The sequence below is a fragment of the Saccoglossus kowalevskii genome, chromosome 22 (genome assembly GCF_978046115.1).
Source record: "Saccoglossus kowalevskii chromosome 22, keSacKowa6.1, whole genome shotgun sequence".
Classification (NCBI taxonomy): Eukaryota; Metazoa; Hemichordata; class Enteropneusta; family Harrimaniidae; genus Saccoglossus; species Saccoglossus kowalevskii.
In genome coordinates this window covers 25,862,966-25,879,868 of record NC_140662.1, presented here as the reverse complement: position 1 = coordinate 25,879,868, position 16,903 = coordinate 25,862,966, and the positions used below count along the sequence as shown (strand labels likewise).

The 16,903-nt window shown below is 35.9% G+C and overlaps 1 protein-coding gene across 1 annotated transcript; it reads left to right on the top strand.

Moving 5' to 3' along the window:
• Nucleotides 1–392: 392 nt before the first annotated feature.
• LOC146729456 (solute carrier family 23 member 2-like) lies at nt 393–11,837 on the top strand. The gene is made up of 6 exons (XM_085495848.1): nt 393–578; nt 853–1,016; nt 2,327–2,412; nt 7,156–7,229; nt 9,403–9,587; nt 11,708–11,837. The coding sequence occupies exons 1-6, from the start codon at nt 393–395 to the stop codon at nt 11,835–11,837; spliced, it is 825 nt and encodes a 274-aa protein (XP_085351974.1).
• Nucleotides 11,838–16,903: the final 5,066 nt, after the last annotated feature.

Below are 16,903 nucleotides of genomic sequence, written 5' to 3'. Positions count from 1 at the left end.
AACGACTTTTTGCAACAAGTATAAGTCAAACTTCCATTAAAATGATGATCTTTCAGCAAAGCAATTCATCACTCGTTTCTACAGTGAATTAGTGTCGCCCATTTTAACGTATTTGTATTTAACCTATCGTGTTTAACACAGATTCCGATAACAATTATTTCGGAATTGCAAAATTGTTCAGTTTGATCATACTGAGGAAAACATAAATGTTGAGAACTTGTTTTCGAGTTTGCGTAACTATTGTAAAACAAATAATGATGATAAACATTTATTTTGTATTACTCTGTAAATAATTGTCTCCATGAAAATTGTCCAGCATAGCAATTGTATATCACTAACGTTGTGTGTATTCTTTTCCTAGGTGTGGTGTCTAAAACAATCAACTAGTCACGATGACAGACACTAAGTCATTTCAATGTGATATGGATAACGTGGATAACGACGTTGTAGCTGTTGCAATGACGTCATTACCACATCAGCCTATCGTTGAAAAGCACAATGACAAATATAAAATGGATTTGAAGTATGCCATAGATGATATCCCACCATGGTATGAATGTATAGCGTTCGCAGTGCAGGTATTGTGCTGTCCAGTCTTTATGATTTTTTTAACTTGCGTATCATTTTACGAAATTGTACAGCCACAGTGGTGCAGTGCGTGTTAGTATCTAAACCAATAAAGTTTGAAAAATTGATACATTCTGTTGAATACGCCACGTAGCGAATATTGAACCCGGCAAGGGCGATGTTTTCTCACTACAAAAAAATGAATGAAGCTGCCAATTAATATAATATTGAAATATTTATTGAAACACTGAAACTGTTTATGTTTTGTTGTGTATTCGATTACAGCAACTGTTAACCATGGTCAGTTCGTCATTGCTTTTTCCATCAATTATTGTTGGTTTATTCTGTGTGGAAGATGGCATGAAAGACGACGTGTTCGCAATACTCTTCAGTGCCGTTGTGTTCAGTGATTCAGTTGCAACATTTTTACAAGTGACTTTCGGATCCAGGTAAGACACTAGCAATGTAACCACCTACCTTGGGTTGGGAGAGGGGGGGTAATATACTTCCACAGTTATAGTACAGTGGCGAATCCAGAGGGGGGGGGGCAAGGGGGCCATGGCCCCCTCCAAACGCATGAAAATGCATCTGGATTACGCATAGCATCGTCCGAATCGCACGGTTCCGCGTATTCGACCTATAGGCCTGGACACCCCCCCAATACATTTTGGATCCGCCCCTGTTGAAGTATACGGACACGCGCCGCTGTTTCTACCCCATGTTTACGGTCGATCCGATCTTTTTGACCCAAATTTTTAGATTTTCGGTCATTTTAGCAAAATATGGGCAATTTATTTAGTTTATGATGAGTTTGGTTTTCCGGGCCGTGATGCGACGCGAAGGTTTTGTCCCGTAGTTTTCCTACTTCTACAATGGCTGCTTAAAGTGTAGGAAACACGAAACTTAGCCCGAAACGATTTTCTAATGACCAGTGGTGCAATAAAATGACTGTTATGTCAAATATAATATTAAATTTGAAATGATAATAATTGTTACGAGGTCACGCCGATTATTATCCCAAAGCCCAAAATAATAATTAATATTTTTACCACCTCGTGTGCGGATACTTACCCAATATAAAATTATAAAATTCATGTAATACAGACTGGTGGCTCAGCTCTATATTTAACGCGGCCATCACAACCGGGGGGGGGTAACGAAATTATGCACTGTAGGCACCACAGCAATGTTGGTAACGAGCCTGTGACAAGAAAGAGAAACAACATTCCCTACTCGTCACGTATACCAGTTATATACACTTGTAAAATGGCAATAAATAAACCGGCCAGGAAATCAACAATTCTAGAAATAATGTAATAATTAAAAAGCCCAGGACTAATATGTGTGTGTGAAGGAATGTTCGTTTCCCGAAGTGCGTCTAATTGTATTCGTCGGCGTCGTCGCCCCGTGACTTTTAGGTAACCAGCGACAGAGTTCACGAATGAAAGTGTCGAACTCTACCTTCGTATCTGTAGCGCAATGTTTTCTTCCTAGCTGTAATTCTCTGACGTTGATGTTAAAAATCTGGGTTTGGCTATGGTAGTACGTGTAGCCGCTCGCCAGATTTAAGCAGTTTCAGGGCCATGCAAAATCAATCGTTAATTGGCCAACGACATATTTTCATTCATCGCACGAATGTCAAATTTACTTACTGGGTTATTTATTTATTTATTTATTTATTTATTTATTTATTTATTTATTTATTTATTTATTTATTTATTTATAAATTTATGTACACTTCATGTTTATATCGTTGTAGGTTGCCAATTGTTCAAGGAATTAGCATCGTCTACTACTTTTCCGCAGTCGTAACGATGAAGTTACCAGAATGGGAATGCGTTCAAGGTACGTATTCGAATATTTGTATGTTCACAGTTTGCTGTCGTAAAATTAATAACATAATAAAATTAACTAATCGATATTTGATAAATAAAACGGCCATTTTGAAATCAAAATTATCGTTCAATTCTAAGATACTCAGTCTTTTTCAACTACTCCGGAACAATGCTATGGGTTCTGACTGAAATGTGCGTATGCCAGGGCTTTTTCCAAGCAAACATGTCGAATGTTCCCGAATTACGTTGATGGATTCCTGAAATTACCTCAATTGATCATTAGGTTGGAAACGCTTGTGATTTTTTCACTGTTTTGTTAGAATCAGAAAAAAACGTGTTTCATAACATGTTATGCCCGGGTGAATTTAATATGGCCATCCTCATATATTAAATATCGATAAATTAATCTCAATTATTATAATATCTCTATCACGCCAACATTCGCCATCGTAAAATATCGAAAGCACTGTTTCAAACAACACTATACAAACAACATATTTAAATTCAAGTTGAATACACAAACAGAGCTATATACAGTAGTACATAGATAAAAGTTACCGAATATTTTGCCTAACTATCATACTTATTGGTCGTAATTGTCTATTTCAAATAGCAGTGGACCTTCTTTCTAAATTGGTAAATGTGAAAATATTTACCAACATTAAACCATTAAAAGATTCTTGTTAACATAAAAAACTAATTGAGCAACAAAGACATATCCGTGAACTTATATCCCTGGAATTATGATGACTCAGTGAAACTATTTAAAGAAAATTGTTCTGTCGAGTTTATTAAAGATGGTCAGCAACTAACGAATGCGACTTTGGGGGAACCTTGGTTAAGGTCCACAGATGCTTGTGTTCGACCGAGTCTGGTTGACGCCAGGATAGCGCATTAAAATTGCCATTTGATAGAGAGATGGCCACACAGCCCTGTCATGTAGTTCCAAACAGGAAATGACTTCTATGGCAAAAAGTACTATGTGTCAGCACTAGCACTTCCAATTTGCACTTACAAAAAAAAGAACTGTCGCCTGGCACAAAAACATTTAAAAAGAAAAAAAAGATGGTCAGCAAAACGATCTGTAAAATAAAACAAACTGCGAGTATTGAAATGGCGACTTTCGGGTTACTTCAAAAAAAACAGAGGCTGTTTGCAAGTCTATACTAGCCTATGATGTGATTCATATTGTCACACGCAACGTAATATTACCGTAATTGGTATAGTACAGGTGTGATGGTTCAAATACCAAAATGGCAACAGTAAGAGAAAGACTTCCCTGGCGGCGATGATAAAACACGAACACGGAGCCAACAGATGAGGTTTCAACTGGTACTGGTATTATTATACTCTGCAAACATCAAGTACAATAACGCGGTAAAACTCCACTACTCCAATAACTAGATACTTAAACTCCAATACAATTCAACGAGATCTCCAATCTGATCTCAGTGCTGAACAACTCCCCTATATATACCCACACTGTCTATAAATAGACCATTACATCAGCATACATAATGAGTCTGGAATTTACTATAAATTTCTAGAATGTTCCATTACCTTCTATTGCCTCCTACAGTGTTTTATTACCTATTCAACCAGTTTCTAAAAAAAAATCTAGAATATTCCACCCAGACACAGTACGGTTCTAGAACATTCTCAGTGACACGGAAGTGGTAAATAAGTCGTATGCGACACTTATCAATTAGCTCTGTGAGCAAGTTGTATCAGACAGTAACATCATTGTATCATACTCATTAATTGTATTACATGGCTGCGACACTCCATTTCAGGTTTTGACATTTTACTATTATTTAAAATATGCACATTTACAAAGGAATTGCTCATATAATCAGATACATTACCACTGCGTGATCTACAGTAATACAGAACTACAACTACTAGTATTACAAGCCTGACTGTATACCCAAATGAACACTACTTTAAAATGTACGCACCCACCCACTGTACAACAAGGTACTTTAATTATGTTTATATATATACACCAGGCTTCATAAAGGCATTAGCTTGTTTTCTATAAAATATTTATAAATGTTCATGGTATAGGACTCCACTACGGTCAGTTAACCTTCATCTTTCTGTGCCAAATGTACAAACAAACTGTACGACAAATGTACTACTTACACTTTTAAATTTATTCAAGCAAACGAATCAAGCAATTTTAGGCGTTTTCAACACATTTGATAAGATCTATTTTTCCATTCACGATCACAATAACCATGCAATATGTTATATGGTTTCTACAATCAAGGAAATTATTTGTAAATGTGCATTAGACAAGTTATCAGGCCCGTAGTTTGGGGGGGGGGGGTCGGGGGTTCGGTCGAACCCCCTAAATTTTGGAAGTGAATAGATTTATGATCGTAGATTAGAACATAATAAAACAAAAAGTATTCATTAAAATAATTATCATTGTTTAAATCACTTGACTCGGTGAGGTAACTATCAGACTCGGTCGAAATAGCATAGTAATGAGCATTTAGGTGGCAACGAGCTTTAAATGTCAATCTTGAAGTTATGCCGTCTCAGCTCAACAGCAGCCAACCAAAACAGGTTGTTATAAATAGGCAAGCTTTTATTCGGTTTTTCCGCGATGGTGTAATGAAGATCGCGTTCAAGCACCTGATGTTAAATATTAAAACAACATTGAAACAATAATGTAATAGTAGTCACTCTCTGAATGATGTGGTGGTCCTGAATAGGGCAGTTTGTCTTGTGTTAATGTTCGCTCAGTTAGTAAAGTGTGGGGATCGAACGAGATTGGCACGACAACACCACACTGTACTTTCCTAGTTTGGTTCATTAGTTTTGTATTCTTCAAGTTAATGATGGCATAAATACTGTTTTGTTCCAAGCCCAGACAAATGTAGTTAACTTATTGTATTAGTACATGTATCCTGTGTTATTGGACAATATTGTACAGCTACGGGTTGAACATATCATTAAAAAAATGCTGAAGATTTATCATCACGAGTTGTATAGGTGGAAGAGCTTCTTGCAGCCAAAAATTTACCCCACAGTGTTTCTTCAGCACTGAAACTATGCGATGAATTATAAATTGCAAACATATTTTTTTACACGGTTTTTTAATGTCTCAGAAAATTTACTATATTTTTAGTGGGTTCATAAAAGGAGTTGCAGTCATTGAAGTCTATTGAAACCGCTGCTAAACTGCCAATGTATGCATATTATTTTACCGCCCTCTAAAAACAGATTTACAGTGAACCAAATATATTTACATACTGTAAGAAACTTGGTAGTATGTCATTGGCTAGTGCATTTAATTGTTTGATGCAATCATTGTGCCAACTATTATCTCTTATGGTAGCGATATGGGGGTACGTAAATTCGGAAATCGAGAGGGTACAGATAACATTTTGCAGATATCTACCCGGTACTCGGCATTAATAGTTGTACAAACAATGTAGCGATGTAAGACGAATGTGGAGGCTGCTATTGTGCTGTGGTTATTTCAAGCGTTGTATCTCATATTGATTAAAACTACTGAAACCCCAAAACATGTTATATCATGCTTAAACGATTGGACAAGACCGGCATACTTGCTTGGGAAACCCACATAAAAATCTCCTGATCAAATATGGTTTCGGCATTGTCTGGTTTGAAAAACAAGTTGGAGATACTGCAAATTTCTTAGGGATATTTACTCAAAGAATAAAAAAATAGTGACATGCCTGAATTTCACAATCATCCAGACTGTGTACTTTTTGAAAAATCAAAGTAGCATTTTAACCTGGGAGATTTATTGGAAAGCAATTATAGACTAAAATATATACTGACGAGTTTTCGCTGTTTTGGCCATAAACATAATGTGAATTAGGCAGACACACAAAAATACAGTTAGATCAATAATTTTTTAGGTTTTGCAGTGGTACGTTCGAAACGTAGCATGATAGAAAACGAAATTCACTTTGTTTTTATATGTCCATTTTATAATGATCAAAGGGCTGATCTTTTGTCAATAACCCTATATGCAATTATGCAAATACTGACAGTCTGGGCTTACTTCGTCGCTACACAAACTGCCACACCATATATCAAATAGCTCTATATCTTTTAAAAGTTTTCAAGCGACGAGATGAATATGAATTCAGCTTAACTTAGTACCATATGTTTAAATGAATGTTGTATTGTGTTTATGTACTTTTCTACCCAATACATTTTGCACGATAGGCTGAAGCCCTGTACAGAAATAGAATTACATAATACAAAATTGACTAATACTAAAATGAATAATTGTAGACAGATTTCGACATGAAATCGTATCACTTTTATGTGCGCTAACATCTGCGAGGACCGAAAAACTCGTAAGTAGCCTTCTACCTTAAAATACTTAGCCAATAATGCTAAGATAAGTACAGTGTTTTTTGTGTACAACATTTTGCCGTAGTGGATCAATGGTGTGGATGTGTTTGTCTGTAGGTGGGGAATGGCTCAGTACCCCTACTTTAAAATGGTAAAATAGTTCAAAGACGTTATGTGAAATATCTTACCAACGTAACCCAAAGTAAACCAATTGAATTTAAAACCGATAATATAAAAATGTCTGTAACAGAGCTCAAAAACACTTTTTGAATATTATAAAATTCACAAATTTCACATCAAATATATAATTGTTGTTTTCGAACCCCCTATTCAAAAGTGCTGGCTACGGGCCTGGTTATCGTCTTTGTGAAACCCAGTTTCATTTAATAACGTATTGTTTGTTTTCTAGAAACATTTGTTAATGGGTCAACCAACATGACTAATATATCTGCCACTGTTACTTGGGAGGATAGGGCACGCGAGGTGAGTACACGTGTATTAGTAAATGTGATGTGTAAACCAGCATGCCTAATGTATCTGCAGCAACTGTTACTTCTCAAGATATGGCTTGTTAGCTAAGTAATATTGTATTAGTTAGGGCAATGTGTAAACTGACATGGCTAGGTTATCTGCCATTGTTACCGAATTTCTTAAGCACACAAATAATAATTTCCATAGTTCCGAGTACGCCTGAATATTAGAGATAATATATAATTTGTTTTATTCTCAAAATTTTTACCTTTCATTTGCCTTGAATTATGATTCAAGGCGGCTGAATAAAATTCAAAAAATATGTAACGTGTTCAATAAATCATGTATGAACAATAGCTTTAATTAATAGTATTTTTGTATAAAGAACGGAAGAATTTCACAATGACGAAAAAGGAAAGTCTGTATCGTAGTAGTTAAATACCAATGTAAACATCGACTTGAAACCCTAGCAAGATCTGCTTGTAGAAGGAGAACATTGGCTACAGAATTAAGACTTTTAAATATGTGGCATCCAAAAAACAGAAATCAGTGATTAATCAATGAATAAATAATATCGTAATCTACTACATGATATCGTAATCTATTACATGATATCACAATCTACTACATGATATCGTAATCTATTGTACGATGTCATAATATATTACATGATATCGTATTCTATTACATGATATCGTAATATATTACATGATATCTTAATCTACTATACGACATCGTAATCTATTACATGATATCGTAATCTACTACATGATATCGTAATCTATTGTACGATGTCATAATATATTACATGATATCGTATTCTATTACATGATATCGTAATATATTACATGATATCTTAATCTACTACACGACATCGTAATCTATTACATGATATCGTAATCTATTACACGATACAATAATCTATTACATTATATATTATTTTATACCGTAATATGCTACATGATATCGTAACCTATTGCACAATATCGTAATCTATGAAATGATACCGAAATGTATGACAATAACGTACCGTAATCTATTACATGAAAGGGCAATATGATATCATATTCTACTACATGATATCGTAATCTATTGTACGATGTCATAATATATAACATGATATCGTAACCTATTACATGATACACTAATAATCTATTACATTATATATTATTTTATACCGTAATCTGCTACATGATATCGTAATCTATTACATGATATCGTAATCTACTACACGATATCGTAATATATTACATGATATCATAATCTATTACACGATACCGTATTTTATTACATGATACCATAATCTATTACATTATATATTATATTATACCGTAATCTGCTACATGATATCGTAATTTATTACATGATATTGTAATCTACTACATGATATCGTAATCTATTACACGATATCGTCATCTATTACATGATATCGTAATCTATTACACGATACCGTATTCTATTACATGAAACGGCAATCTATTACACCAAGTTCTACTACATGATATCGTAATCTATTACATAATATTGTAATCTATTACATATCATATTCTACTACATGATATCGTATTCTACTGCATAATATCGTAAGCTATTGTACGATATCGTAATCTATTACATGATATCGTAATATGCTACATGATATCGTAATCTATTACATGATATTGTAATCTATTACATGATATCGTAATTTATTACATGATATCGTAATCTACTACATGATATTGTAATATATTACATGATATCGTAATCTATTAATATCATATTCTACTACATGATATCGTATTCTACTGCATAATATCGTAATTTGTTGCACGATATCGTAATATATTACATGATATCATATTCTATTAAATGATTCTATAATCTATTACATTATACCACAATCTGCTACATGATATCGTAATTTATTAAATGGTATCGTAATCTATTACATAATATCATATTCTATTACAAGATACCTTAATCTGTTATATTATATCTTAATCTGCTACATGATATCGTAATTTATTACATGGTATTGTAATCTGTTACATGATATCGTAATTTATTATATGATATCGTAATCTATTACATGATAACGTAATCCATTACATGATATTGTAACTCATTACATTATATTGTATTGTAATCTATATTGCATCATAACACAGTCGGACTGGTTAATACAGTACCACATATTTTACAGATTCAAGGATCTGTCTTGCTGGCTGGAGTCTTTCAGATTGTTCTTTGCTTCAGTGGCCTGTTTGGATTTCTGATTCGCTTCATTGGCCCGCTGACCATAGCACCAACTCTTGTTATGTTAGTATTAGGAGGTTTGGTACCACTTACATTGGATTACTCTAGTAAACATTGGGGAATTTCCTTTATGTAAGTATATTATGTTTGTCGATGTTCATTGGTCCACCGAGTCACGTGAATTGCATTATGTATTGGAGGCGACGTGGTGTTGTTATCACACAGCGACTACAAACTCAAGATCTCAGGCCAGTGTCTTATCAGGGGTAAATTTTCCTCTATGGGGTTCTCCACACATGTCAGGGGGAAATCTCGTCTCGTCTCTATATCTCGTCCCCTCGAGGTGCGGGATCGGGGAAGTCACTTAAGCTTTACAGTCAAAAAGACGCTGACAACGAAATACTAGTACGTTTCAACTCTCGTCTTAGTCGATCAGTCAAAGCACTCTATAAGACACAGCGCCCTGGGGAAAAATCCCCAAGACTCAGGTGCAGTCAACGAAGCTGTTCGTGCAAAAAGGTGTTCGCGAACGTTTTTCTGTGGGCAGGCAAAATTTAATTTAATCAGTGGGAGGGAGAAAAATTTGACTTAATATTGTGGGGAGTGGGTGTGGGTAATGCATTTTTGGAAGTGGGCAGGCAGAATTGTTAACATATGGTGGGCAGAAAATTATAACTATCAGTGGGTAAAGAAGAACTTGTGGTTACAATATCGGGAGGGAGAATATAGAGATAATACCCGTAGAATACAGATGAATCGTCAGGTTGCCAGATTGGGTCAAGCGAGGTCAGTTGTGTCTTTGATATGATGAACGCCACCAAACAGCGAAGAGTTCAGTGCGACGAAGAAGCCGACAGGATAACATTCGTCCATCAGTGATCAATCGAGTTTTATGTTTGTTGATATTAGTTTCTTTTGTTGATAAATCAACGTCTGCCCTTATATGGGAAACACGTGCGTGTGAGCACGCCAATTTGACAACATTATGATTAGATGTTGACAAAAAGTAATTAAATTCAAAATAATAATTAGCAAAAACAAAACAAATCCCGCACACTACTTGAGGTTTAATGAAATATGCTGATTCATGGCTGAGGTATGATTGAGTATGGTTTGAATCTACACATAAAACATCAAGTTGAAGAATTAACTGCATGTAGGATTTAAGTAGATTGAACAGGTGGGGAGAGGGCTCTGAAGACCACTACCCAGTGGGAGGGCATTTTTTGCAGGCACTAGTGGGAGGGAAGGTAGTGAGAGGGGGTGATGGGTGGGGAGAGGGCAGCGGGAACCAAGATGCAGTGGGAGGGCATTTTTTTTTTGACGTTAGTGGAAGGGGAATTACGAACAGCTTAACCCCTCCCCTCCAAATATAAAAACGTGTCAAATATCGATAAAAAGTATGTACATGATGGACAATTATGGAAAATTTGGCCGTTGGCTGCACCTGAAGACTATCGCAAGGCTGTCGCAAGACTCGCCCAAGACTCTCTAGGACTGGACTTAGACTCTCCAGGACTGCGTCTGTTCTGGTGTACTCCCAAGACCAACTCAAAACTCTCTTTATTCATTTTCAAAGCTCTAACCAATTACAAAACAGTAAAAAGACTCTAGGGCGTAACCTTCAATCATAAAGCCAATCACACTAAGTACTGAATACGTCATATCTTTTGATTAATCGTTCACTACATTAATAACTAAGGATACCAACTGTCAGAAATCGTAGTCAGAATAGCGACGGTTATCTCGTAATTAGTTCCAAATCACTGAGTCGAGTTCCGTCCAAACTTCACATAGGCCTAAACGATGACAGACATAACACAGCAATTCGCTAATACTCAGCTACATAAGTCGGTCAACAGATACGCGAAAACAAATTCATGACAGTCTGACAATTGTTTAAGTACAATTCACCTGTCCTGTTTTCTAAATATTTGTACGTATAGGCAAACCATGGCGCAACTTTAATGAAGTTTTTATTAATTCGCCAAACGAATATTGCTTTGTTTCTCCAAGTTGTCGAATAAACCTCTTCTATTTTACGATGAATCATATATTCATTTTGATAAGATACAATATTTATTTCTTATCCGATAAACAGGTCACTTTTTACTAGAACAGGCGTGTTTCTGGTGCAATGGACTTTAATTGTTCTTCGCTTATGGTCTAATATATCATAATAACAATTCGTAAACTGAAAGGAAACGTCTGTAATCTAATTATTATGACTCTGTTTATGTTTTATGTTTCAGGGCGCTGGCGCTGACTCTGTTATTTTCGCAGTATATGCGTAATATTAGAGTCCCATATGCATCATGGACTAGACAAAAAGGATGCCATAAAGAAATGGGTCATGTCTTTTCACTCTGTCCGGTGAGTTAATAACACATCTGTTGAACACGGTAATGTAATACATTTTTGATATCATTAACCGATAATGTAACACGAATTAACCGATATTGTAATAGATTCGTTTCAACCGATAATGTAACACAAAATAACTGATAATGTTTTTTTTTCCAACTCATATGAAAATTGGTGCTTACAAGTCTTAGTGGGGGATTTGGATTATAACACGATCTAAATCCAACGTTAAGCCTATAAACGTTCCATTGTTTTTAGTGCCAAACCCCTTTGTTAAGTACAACAACAAATATTTCGTTGGTGTTTGTGAGCTCTTGTGTGATTGGTCAATGCATGGACAGCTCTTCCACTTCCGTGTTTTACTCCCTATCAATTTGGGCCCTGTTTAACCATAGACAGTATAGTAATATAGTAACACCAATGTCAAACGCCGTATGCCCAACGTAAGCAGGGCTGGAATATTATGATGAGCAAGTAAACAATAACGTCATATTTACTTCCATGCGATGTCGCTACTTTCGTATCAAACTACAAGTATCTTTCCGCGATGCGCATCTTCCGAACACACAATAGTTATCAGATGTTCTCGTGAACGTGGTTCACTAGTAAAAAATATGACTTTTAATGTTCCTGTTTAATTGAATAAAATTAAAAGTTAGTTTCAGACGGCAGTAATGTTTCCGTACATGTTATATTCAGTCTGTACCCCATTTTCGACAAAATATTTGAATATTTTTGTTTTCATGGTGCATGAATCTTATTATGTTATTGTTTACCGACTATGCTCGTTTTTTATTTTTCTCTGCCACGCATTTTTTTTCAAACAGACTTTGAATCCGTCTGTCACCATCTTGACAATAGCTCACACTCTTCATCTTGACTACTTATTCACACTCTTTTAAACGGAATGCATGTGTAAGTGTGTACCCCATATTCGACAAAATACACGAATATTATTGTTTTCATGATGCATGAATCGTCAAATTTTATTATTTTCACTGACTACACTTGTTTTTTGTTGTTGTCTGTCTCGCATTTTTTTTAATAGACTTTCATTCCGTTTTCCGTTTTCACGTCTGTCTCCATCTTGACTACATGTCCAGTCTTTCAGCCTGAATGCACGTCTACCTACGTTATACCCTGTTTTTATTAATAATTTCAACAAAATAACTCGTATACTTGTGTATAAATGAGGCACGATTGTCTTTATTATTCTATTTTCACTATTTTCGGTTTTTTGTTAGCGTTTCAAAGGGTTTCTTTTACGTGACGATCAAGAAAACGCAAATCTTCGCTATTTTCGATGGTGATGCCCAGGCTCTGAATCACACACACAGAGTTGTTAACATGAATTGCTGTGTCTACTGCGTTTGGATCTTCTTCACTATCATTTCCACCGTCATCAAAATCCGAAAAAAAAACATCAAGCAAATCATCTACACACGGAAACTCGTGATCAGCAACGGCCATTTAGAATACCCATGGAATACCGTAGGCGACTCTCATCAACGAAATTACGCAGTCCGCTTCATTGATTGTTTAGTTTGATAATTTATAAACATATATTCAGTGTGAGACTGTTGCTTTCAAGTTGTGTTAATACAAAGATGATTTAAACTTGTCCTTTCCGTTACCAACGTATTCAATATACGGAAATAGCATGTGTGTGCGTTTGCGTAAGTGAAAGATGCTGGCGAAATTTCTCGTCAGTTCTATTTATTTCGAACGCGCGTGGTCGGCGCCTTTGATTGCGTTTATTTTGTTCTTTCATTCGCGAAATCTATCACTGGCACCGTTTATTTTGTCATGTCTCACAACTGAATGTCCAAGCTGACTTTGTTTTGGCTGTATATAGTTTTGTGGACAAGGGAGGTCATCTTGGTTGCCTAATTAACTAATTAAAATACCTGTCAGGCATCTCTACATTAACGAGAAATCGAAATAAATATTTAGTTTATGTTAACGGTTAGTTTAAACTCAGACTAGTAATTACTAGTCTGAGGTTTAAATCAGCTTAACTTTTTTCCAGCCTACCCTGCTACAATATAATCGCTGGAGTTGCTTGTCCTTCCTACTATATTGTCTATGGTTTAACTCCGGGGTTACGTCCAAACGCCACCCTCTTGACTGGAGATCTGTGTTAGAAAATAAACCTTTGTTGTTGCGGTGTACGCAAGAAGATGAACTACTTATGTTTTTAACATCACTTCACCTATTAACAATTCACCCCTAGACGTGATAATTTCACTTCAATAGTAAAAATCCGTTCTCAAAAATCCAAATAATCACAACTTCACCGAAATTCATTTTCTATTCTTACCCACAAGCCACACCCAGACCATTCATCAAAACGAGTGGTCTGGGGTATACTAGTACTCTGACCCATGCCGAGGACTTCCTGTTTGTAATGCTATATGATAAATCAGATTAACTATCACGTGAAACCAAAGACAATTGTCTTTGGTGAAACCAAATGAAAATCATTCTAAAATAACGTACTTATACCTAATTGATTCTGGAAAAAATTGACATTTGCAATAATAATCGACGAGCAGGTCCGGGTAGTAACGTTCGGTTGACGAAATATACGATACAACAGTACTGATTGAACCTACATGAATGCTACTCTATTTCACATAACCAAATGTTGTTGTTTTTTGCTGTTGTACATTATCTTCGGTAATAACGCCGAAAGTGAAGTCTTATATCTTCAGCAGAACGTAGCCGTTAAAACTTGCAAAACGAGTCTGTTTCGATCCATCATCGCTTAAGCAGCATACAATTTATTTATTTTTTGACTCATTTAAAAAATACGAACGGTGTCAATATTTAAAACTGCATTTTGTCTGTCTCTAGCGTGCCTCAGAATGATATAGATCTTGGCCGATCGTATTTTTTACAAAGGACCTGAATGTACAGCACTAATTTCACCCAACCTCCTGCTCGCTTCTGCTTTTCGATTATCATTTTTAATCGCTTTTGCAACCGCCTGTTGAATAATTTTCGCTTATTTTTCGAGCGTGCGAACCCAGAAATATCGCCCGTCTGCATGCTCGCATTTTAAATACATGGCCGTGGCATCAATATGTTCCTGGTGTATCTGCTCTCTGCCCTAAGGAGTTAGCATTGCCTGTATCACGTAATTGTCTCGATATTCATGTTGTTGAAACGATATAGCAGCCCTGGATTCAAACGGAACACAGTCCCGCTGTACGTTCGCGAACGAAACAAAGTATGATGGTTTGGAATTGTCGTTCGAAATTAAATAATGGTTAATACTCATTGAATCCTCAAACTTTAGCACTAAAACAACCATTTCGACAACTCATGTGCCAGTGTTCAGTGTTTGAACAAGCGGTCCGTGTTTTTAATAAGCGAGTGAGAAAAAAAAGGGATAAAAACATGGTCGTGTTTCCGGTCGGAAATTAAGTGATATGTTATAAAATGTTATAAAAGCGAAATATTGGGCGAAATGAGTATTGATGCCCATTTATAGCTTTACATGCGTCACCAAATGGGGACATGGTTAGAGTTGGTAGTACTACCATGGAAGGTACTAATCCATGGTAGTACCAGTACTAGTATACGCGGGGAGGGAGTCCAGAGAGGGAACAGCCAGCATCCCTTTTACGGGAAAACGTGAAATCTCGACGGATTTGTTTCGTACTCACATGTAATATTAGGTTTTGCGGGCTTCTGAGTTCAAAAATGATGACTAAATCAGCTAAAAAGCAAGCGTTTAGAAACATATATGGAAAGCCACAGCTATCTTAAGTCGTAAAATATTATGCTGTGTAGTGCATTTACTTTGTGATGTGGTGCATTTACCATGTTGTGTGGTGCATTTACCATATTATGTGGTGCATTTACCATGTTGTGTAGTGCATTTACCATGTTGTGTAGTGCATTTACCTTGTTATGTAGTGCATTTACCATGTTATGTAGTGCATTTACCATGTTGTGTAGTGCATTTACCTTGTGATGTGGTGCATTTACCATGTTGTGTGGTGCATTTACCATATTATGTGGTGCATTTATCATGTTGTGTAGTGCATTTACCATGTTGTGTAGTGCATTTACCTTGTTATGTAGTGCATTTACCATGTTGTGTAGTGCATTTACCTTGTGATGTGGTGCATTTACCATGTTGTGTGGTGCATTTACCATATTATGTGGTGCATTTATCATGTTGTGTAGTGCATTTACCATGTTGTGTAGTGCATTTCGAATGTTATGTAGTGCATTTACCATATTATGTGGTGCATTTACCATGTTGTGTAGCGCATTTACAATGTTATGTAGTGCAATTACCATGTTGTGTAGTGCATTTACCTTGTTGTGTAGTGCATTTGCAATATATGTTGTGTAGTGCATTTACCATGTTATGTAGTGCATTTACCTTGTTATGTAGTGCATTTACCATGTTATGTAGTGCATTTATTATATTATGTAGTGCATTTACCATGTTATGTAGTGCATTTACCATGTTATGTAGTGCATTTACCAAGTTATGTAGTGCATTTACCTTGTTGTGTAGTGCATTTACCTTGTTATGTAGTGCATTTACCATGTTGTGTAGTGCATTTACCTTGTTATGTAGTGCATTTACCATGTTGTGTAGTGCATTTACCTTGTGATGTGGTGCATTTACCATGTTGTGTGGTGCAGTTACCATGTTATGTGGTGCATTTACCTGTTATGTAGTGCATTTACCATGTTGTGTAGTGCATTTACCTTGTGATGTGGTGCATTTACCATGTTGTGTGGTGCATTTACCATATTATGTGGTACATTTACCATGTTGTGTAGTGCATTTACCATGTTGTGTAGTGCATTTACCTTGTTATGTAGTGCATTTACCATGTTGTGTAGTGCATTTACCTTGTTATGTAGTGCATTTACCATGTTGTGTAGTGCATTTACCTTGTGATGTGGTGCATTTACCATATTATGTGGTGCATTTATCATGTTGTGTAGTGCATTTACCATGTTGTGTAGTACATTTATCATGTTGTGTAGTGAATTTACAATGTTATGTGGTGCATTTACCATGTTGTGTAGTGCATTTACCTTGTTATGTAGTG